The sequence below is a fragment of the Python bivittatus genome, unplaced genomic scaffold (genome assembly GCF_059951505.1).
Source record: "Python bivittatus isolate LINGU-HERP-01145 unplaced genomic scaffold, Pbiv_v1 ctg000430_np1212, whole genome shotgun sequence".
Lineage (NCBI taxonomy): Eukaryota > Metazoa > Chordata > Lepidosauria > Squamata > Pythonidae > Python > Python bivittatus.
Genome location: NW_028277071.1, coordinates 1,093,956 through 1,102,711, shown reverse-complemented (window position 1 = coordinate 1,102,711; position 8,756 = coordinate 1,093,956). Strand labels below are relative to the sequence as shown.

The window sequence follows — 8,756 nt, the reverse complement described above, 5'->3', positions numbered from 1 at the left end:
TAACTCATGCCACTAAATCACTAAAAAAGTAACTAAACAACCAGCCAATGGGGCTCACTTAACCTCCTGGCCCAAATGCCTGTGGGAACATCCAGGGCTTTAACGTCTTGTGAAGGCTTACAGAGTGTGAACCCTTCAGATTGCCAGGCAAATGCTGTTCATCTAGAGCAGGCACATCAACAGAAAAGGCATGCCTTCTAGATCCCACAAAATGTCCCATCTATATTGTCCATCTTGTTCCTTCTAAGTGTCTAATAGGTAGGACCTGACTTAGGATGATTCTTCTGGTTCTGGTGGGATGGGCAGAGGTAATCAGAGACAGGCATTTCTACAAATATCCTGGCCTTATGTATAAAAAACTCATTGGTTGATCGGATCTGGTAAAAGATGTCTATCAAGAATCCTGATTTCAAGTTCTTTAGGATCTTACATATAATAAACAAAACCCTGAATCTGTCTCACCAACCAGCTGATAATCAACGCAATTGCTTCAGCAGAGGGGTGACACGGAGCCTACTAATTGTTCCTTGAACTAGCCACCAAATTATGCATTGACTTCAACTTCTGGACTAAGTGTAAATATAGCCACCCTCTGCCCCCAACCCCATGTTCATCATATCAATCTATGTGTGAAGTTATCAGTAAGAGAAAAACAGTAACTAGGTTGTCTCTGTTCATGAAATGTCATTGTTCATATTCCAGCAGAAGCTGTAACAAGTGTCTCCAGCCATGGAGATTAAACCAATACAACTAATTATTAATTAAATCAATACAATACAATGACTCTGGGACCACCCCCAAACTTCATCCTTGTTCTTTCTGATACTCTGCAACTCCATTGAGAACAGACAAAATTCCTAGTATCTCCACCCAGAAAGCCACTCCAAACAGTTATTGCAAATAATTTTCATGTAATGTTGTACATGGTGTTCCTCAACATTTGCATTTTTCATGACTCTTTCTCCTAATATGCATTTCATTGTTTTATTGTTGGCAGAGTGCACTGCAACATTTGGAGAACTCTGAATCCCAAGCGATCATTCTGGTTGGTATTTGTTCAAAACACAACATTAGCTGGTTTGCCTTCAAAATGCAACTCAAATACATTTCTCTTGCATCCCTGTACCAAATCAGCTCCAAAGATATGTCAGCCAACAGCCTTTGCAGCTTTTGGTGCCAATCCATTTTTTAAAAATGGCATGCCAAGCAATAAGGAACAAACTCAGAGCATCATCAATATGATGCTAAATGTCTGTTACATCTATCTCCAATATTGAACCCAACATTGGCATGTTATTATCAGTTTCATCCAGTTTTATATTTTGTTCTGTCTTTCTTCCTGCCTAAGTTTAGGATGAATCTTATTTCCCTAATCCCACAGTTTCTTAAATCCCTTTGTTCTTTCCCCGCTTCTAGGGCTAAGGGATGTTTTTCTATTCCATTGCATTCTGGGTTTTACTTCCTTGCTTTCCTTCCATTCTAATATTTTGGACTATAGGATTACTAGGCAAGGAATCTCATCACTTCTGAACAATTTTTTTTTATGCTGTTGAGTCAAGTTCAACTCCTACCCCATGCATTTTCTATGTGGCATTTTCGGAAATGTTTGCTATTGTCTTCCTAGAGCTATGAGGGAGCGAAAGATTCAAGGTCACCCAGGTGGCTTTCATGCCTAAATCAGGGCTAGAAGTCACAGTCTCCTGGTTTCTAGCCTGGTGCCTTTAACCACTCCACCAAGCTGGCTTTTGTGCAGGCTACTGAGCTTTTGTATTATGCCAAATCAATTCACAAAGAAGAAACAATGATCAAAGTATCTGCAATCTGGGGAAAAAAAATTGCCTTAATACAATAAGCAAAAAAATGATTCTATTCTACAAACCCAACAATCTATACTCCTGGAAGGAGACATACATTTTGTCTTCTGCAGATTGGGTACAAATGGAAACAGAGTCTCTTTCCAGTCCACATCATATGGCACCCAATTTTAACTACATGTCTATATAGCTAGATATTGCATCTTGGGACCTCCATGGCTTCATGTTTTAATTTGTTTGAGACTCTCCAGGGCTCAACAATTGAATATAGCTTGTTTTGCATTCTTAGCAAATGTTAATTAGAGATACACAAGTGGTTTTAAGTGTTGTAAATCTTGATTTGTAAAATTTGTACTGCCTGTAAGAATTGGCCTGGTCCCATGCAAGATAGAGTTTTTTCTATTACACTGCAGAAAACTTGGGGGAAAGCCCCATCCTTTTTATCTAATGGTTGCTCCTGGGGGCTTGGTTCATTCATAATTTTTATTGTTTCTAAAGAAGTGATTAGGGCTTGACCAAAAGCTTATGATATAATAGACCCACTACAAAGAAGAAGGAAAGGGGAGGGGAGAGGAAAACCAACTCTGATGAAAAACCTAAAAGTTAAATATAGTTGCTGGTCTTAAAAGTAGGTCTTCTACATCTGGGCTGAAAATGTTCCGATGATCCCTAGAGGGCAGCAGAAGGTTATCTGGATATTTTTGTTATCATCTAAATGTGATGCAGAATTTTTCTAAGAAAATGATCAGCCAGGTTGGTCACTGAGTTCTGAAAGGAGCTGAAACACAGTCAATCTGAATTAGTATCTCTGCTATTGATTGTGGCAATATAACATTAATGAAGAGTTGCTTTAAAACGGCTGGCTGGAGAATTCTGGGAGTTGAAGTCCACACATCTTAAAGTTGCTGAGGTTAAGAAATGCTTCTCTAAAAATGTCCTAAGTCACTAATGGGGAAATAATATTTGGAGCTGGCTTCCTTCTTATCCTGTTCTTCAGAAAGATGTTGGTGAGGTGGACATAAGGATTGGGCTTTGAAGTTTTAGCTTGTTATTTTGAGGAGAAACTTGATCCTTATCTGGCAACTCAATCTGTAGATGTGTTCAGCTTACTATCTGGTGAGGCTCATTTGAATGATGTTAAGAAGCCGTGTGGTCATATGTCACAGATGCTGTAGTAGATCCAGAAGCAAGCAGGGTTTGGACTAGGTGATCTTTATGGTTACTTCCAATTTTAGGATTGTATGTATTTCTACAGCCTGAGGATACAGACAGGGTGCTTGGAAGAGTTCATCCAACCTGTTTGTTAAGCTCTTGTACTGCCTGGTCATTACATCTAGCACTCTGCTGAATCCCAGAGGTTATACAGTACATTCCAACCTCTGGAAATGAAGTGAAGCAGAGGCTGGACAGTGGTTTCTTGGGATTGTAGATTTAATGTTGGTTCCTTTTGGGAGTAGGGGGCTGATGGCCAAAATAGGACTTCCTCTTCTATGATTCTTGAGAGCTTACCACTCGAGATGAACAGAGTTGAAAATGCTTTAATGAATAACAAAGAAGCACTGTGTTTGGGCACACTCAAAACACTCCTGAATCATTTTGAAGCCCACACAGCCTTAATAGCTAATCCAGGACCAGAGGCAAATCATGTCATGTTGTACCCAGCTCGTCTGTGCCCATCAGCTGAAGGGGGAAAACAGTCACATCTCTACCCCCTTCTGTATGCCTTCTTGGACTGACCACTTCATATTTCAATAAAGTTCTAAATGTTGGATATGATACATGGATAGTGCTCACAGTGATCCAGATCCACTGAAAGTATGTATTGAAACATACTGTCAGCTTTGTAAGCTTGGAGAGAAGATTTCTGTACATGCTCAGGAGCTTGCTGCATGACATCCCTTCTTTTCCCCTTTTCTGAAGAAGGAAATGGATATATTTCAAGGGTTTCAGGAAGTTGAGGTGGGACAATCCCAACAGCCTGCTTGCCTACCCCCCAGGATAAATATTGTTAGGGAGTAGCAATCTCAGGGCAAGGAGGATGGGAATGGCCAGGAGTAACCAGTTTATGTTCAAGGAAATTGATTTTTTTCCCCACTGACCACACCCATCATGGCTACTCCTCTCTCCAGGGCAGCCATCTTGAGAAAGTGCCTGCAATATGCTCTCTAAATTCCAAGTGTGTCCACCAGCCCAGGAAGTTGATCTATCTCTGGCATTGCTCTAATGAAAGGTGAAGTATAAGAACATTAAAAAACCCCAGAGGGGACAGGGTTAGAAAGTTCTGAAGCATATGGATTTTGGATGCATACCTTACAGGTTTTCCAATACATTAAAGAGATTTAAACTTAGTATATGCCTTTCAAAATTTCAATAGACCCCATTCCTCATCCACCCCTAATGGTAAGACAGTTTACACTAAGACTGGTACTGGTACTATCAATGGGTCCATCAGTCTAAGTCATAATGGCTGGGGATGATGGTGGCTGCAGTCCATCAGTTACGGAGGGCAGTGGTTAGGGAAGGGTGAACTAGAGGCGTATAAAAGTTGTTGTCTTGAGCGAGAATGGAGATGATGAGGAGGAACACACAACAACACCTCAAACTCTTCTAACCTGTTCTGTTTATTAACCATCCCAGAGCTGATTCAACTACAACGTTTGTTATTTGGAATCTTCTCATTCCACCTTTTAAATCAATCTTGAAGAGATTTGTTCAGAGGCAGCAATCGTGTTTAATGAGAGCTCTAAAGACTACAAATCAAGGGTGATAGGTCCTTAGAGATGAAAATGCAAATGGGATTTGGAGAGAGAGGCAGCTTGGGAGTATATACAAGAACATGTTATAAAGGCATTAGAAAAGACAAGAAGATTGGAGTTAAACCAGGTAGCCCAGCTTCCTCCTTGTTGAGATGATGGATGAATTGCATGAGCCATTTCCTCCTTCTAAGACTACTTCTGCCTCCAAAAATCCATGAATGTCTCTCAGACCCTTGGAGAGAAGACACATTGCAAGACTTTACCAAGTAACCTGGAATGGTCTCCTCATCCCCAGTTGTGTTCTGACTATTCTTGGCATTAGAGGCAAAGTCCATCTTTGGGTGAGACATGATGTGGGGTGGGAGCAAGGACTTTTAGAAAGGTTTCAACATGCGATAGAAGTTCGTTTGCAAATGAGCTGAAACTGTGAATAATGTGGAATCATCTGGATGAGCAGATGGACTACCTGGGTCAAATACAAAGGATGGTCATCCAATCTTTTTGCATGGTACCCTTTGTTAAGGTGAATAACCAAAGTGCTTAGCAAGGTTGAGGTAAGACATATGGCATCTGTTTTGCAGCCAAAATTTAAGCAACCATCTTCAGAATTTTGAGCAGATCTAAAGCTCGTCTTACCAGCAGACAGAAAATTGAACGATTTCAGTATAGGATGCTAGGGAGAGGCATGATGGTGGAAAGCCCCAAATTGTCCTGATCCTCCTGTTCAAAGAACTGTTCATGTGATAGAATAATAGAGGTGGGAAAGACCACTGAGATCAGAGAGATCAACTCTGTGCTCCATGTAGGAATCCAAATCGAAGCATCTCTGATGGATGTTGTGAAGTTTTGGCCTCTGCTTGAACACATGTACCATGAGAAAGAAAAGTTAAGAAATCCAAAACAACATGATTGCTATTTCTCAACATAGCTGCTACTTCCATGTCTTTCAAATCTTCTCCTCTATTGGTTAACATCAGGTCAAGGATAGCTGACCTTTTTATATCTTCCTTCACCCGCTGAATGAAGAGGTTCTCAGTACATACAGTGAACCCCTGCTGTTCCAGGCTTGTTTCACCCAAAACCTGGTAAACTACTTCATTTTTGGAAGACTAATTTCTGGAAAACCTGCAAAGCATGCTTGGACTGCCATAGTTTAGAGGAACAAAACGGTGCCTCTGCGCAGAGATAATGATCTGCATCTCAGGTCAGGAATTTCCAGGAAGGACATGTTTCTTCCTTTTCTTTCCCGTTTGTCCAGAGTTGGGATTAACATATTTTGGGCATCAACAACTTTCAAGCAGCAAATGTCACTTCACATAAAGCTGTGAGGGACATGGATAGATGTTATAATATTTTGTGAGCTAAATAGGTGTTATCTGGAGGTATCAGGAACAATCTGTGTGTCTTACACTGCCAAACCTCATTTAGGTCCATGTCTGTGAGATGTGCTAACATGAAATAACAAAGTATGTTGAACATCTGTTTAGATCAGTCATACATACCTGTGACAGCTTAAAGATTTCATTATGTTCTGTGCTTACTGACAGTCCTCTTTCCATGACTGATTATACCCCTGACTTTTTATGTCGTACAGATGGAAGGTGAGAATCAAACTTCATTGACTGAGTTTGTCCTTGTTGGCTTTCCATATCCCAGTAGTCTAAAGGAACTTTTATTCAGCTTATTCCTCCTCATTTATTTACTAACACTCTTTGGCAATCTTCTGATCCTGTTGGTTGTGCTATCTAATCCCCAACTCCACAAGCCCATGTACTGGTTTCTCTGCCATTTGTCCTTTCTAGACATGACAATCTCCACTGTGGTTGTTCCCAAGTTAATTGCTGGATTTTTAGAAGGTGGGAGGATCATATCCTTTGGAGGTTGTGTATGTCAACTCTTCTTCTCCCATTTTTTGGGTTGCACAGAATGCTTCCTTTATACATTGATGGCCTATGATCGCTTTCTGGCTATTTACAAACCATTCCATTATGGCACCATCATGAATCATAGGACATGTCTCTTCCTGGCCATGGGCACCTGGGTTGGAGGATGCCTTCACTCCCTGATGGAGACAGCCCTTGTTTTTCGCTTGCCCTTTGGCTGGGAAAACCAGGTCAACTATATCTTCTGTGATATCCCTGCTGTGCTGAAACTGGTCTCTGCTGACACAACGCTCAATGAGATGGTAACCACGGTGGATGTTGGGCTTGTGGCCACCACATGCTTCCTTCTGATTTTGACTTCCTACGTGTACATTGTTTCCACCATCCTGAAGATCCACAGTGCCCAAGGTCGTCAACGTGCTTTCTCTACCTGTAGTGCTCATATAAGTGTAGTGGTGACCTACTATGTGCCCCTTGTCTTCATCTATTTGAGACCAGGATCTCAGGATCCACTGGATGGAGTAGTGGCAGTCTTCTACACATCACTGACTCCACTTTTGAATCCCATTATCTATACGCTAAGGAACAAGGACATAAAAGTTGCCCTGATAAACTTGCGTAGACCTAATCTGGCCCTTTGAACATTCCAGGAGCCCGATACAGTGAATCCCCTCCTGGGTATTGCCAGACAATATTGATTAGGACTTTAATTCTAAACAAAAAGCTGTTATAGCTATTGACCTGTAGGCCCAGGCACCATGTAAGCCACTTTGAGATTCTTGAGGGAATGGGTGGGGTGAGTATAATTTCAACAAATAAGTAAAAAGTGGACTGGATGCTGGCAGGGCATGATTATGGATATTCCAGTTAATCAAAGAGTGCTTATTTTTATTTCCTTGACTTACCTAAGTTTAGCTGTTCGGATGACACACTGCACACTACACACAGACATACAGACATATTGTCTTACTTAAGCATGTTTTGCAAACAGGACCACTGAGCCTCTTCCATGTCTGTGATTTTTATCATTAAGATTCTTCCATGTGCTGTGATGTTCTGACTACAGCCATGTGAAGGGAATGCTTGTTTAGACTTGAGAAGGAGCTGGTGAATGCATAGTCTTTAACATCCATAGAATCTCTCTCTCTCTCTCTCTCTTTCTCTCTCATCTATCTAACATCCCACTATGTATCACACACAGAAGCAATGTCAACAGCTTTTAGGAACTTCCTTGTGTCAAAACATCCTACTTTTTAGAGATACACCTACATAATTGTTAGGACACTGATAACAAGCCTAATAATTCCAAGAATTATTTTGAGGAGGGTGAGAAAGGCCAACTTTATTATATTAATATGTTGTTAATAAATTAACATCTGAACTAAGATCAGATCTTAGTATTTTAGTAGCATTCTGAGGAAACAACAATTTGTCATGATTGCTGTAATTCTCTTAGCGGGAAAACTATGAGTGTACTCTGTGTGTGTCCTTCATCAGTAGAGAACTAGGGGAACAGGAATGGGATCATAGCCAAGATATTGGTATCCTGGTCTGAGATCACATAAGATAATCTTCCCAATTTTGTTCATTTAGATATATGAGAGGTAGGATTTGCCACTCCATGTAGAATGGGAAAATGCAGTGTTCTTTTTAAAATTCAGTTGATTCAGTTGAATTCATGCTCTCCAGGTGCTCAGAGTTATATTAATAAAACTTCTATTTATTTGCCCCAATAAATACCCTGTGAGGCATATTGGGCAGAGAAGGAATGACAGACATATTGGTAACTAAGTGATATTTAAGTAACATAAATAATTGCTTTCAATTTTTGTTTAGCACCATCTCCTTCTGGAGCTTGGTGATCAACAATCCTACTTATTATTTTGATTTTACTGTCCTAAACAAGAAGATTGTAGGGTTTTTTTTGCCAAACCACACATGTAGATTGTGCAACCAGGATATGTAAAGGTGGCTTTACAGAAGATGATTTAAAATATCATGGGATGAATGTGTAAGAAACAAGATTGTTTTCCAAAGTAGGGGCAATGACAGAGAAACTGGATACCATCAAGGAAAGGAAGCTGGAACTTTTAGGACACATGGTTCTCCATGAGAAATATCCACTACTTCAAGGCAAGAATTCCCACATTTGGGGAAGCTGCTTAAACTTCTCTTTAGAATTCCAGCCCTCCGGTTGATGGATTATTGCCTTCTTGAGGACCTTTGTTCTGCTTTTAATGAAGACTATTCATATTTCCAGTTGCTCTGTTTCACTAAAACCCAGCAAATATTGGCTAGGAGAG

General features: G+C 40.4%; 1 protein-coding gene across 1 annotated transcript; it reads left to right on the top strand.

Moving 5' to 3' along the window:
* Positions 1-6,164: 6,164 nt before the first annotated feature.
* On the top strand, positions 6,165-7,094 carry LOC103057242 (olfactory receptor 10G6-like). Its single transcript, XM_025176539.2, has one exon. It carries the CDS (start codon positions 6,165-6,167, stop codon positions 7,092-7,094), a length of 930 nt encoding a protein of 309 aa, XP_025032307.2.
* The last annotated feature ends 1,662 nt before the right edge of the window (positions 7,095-8,756 follow it).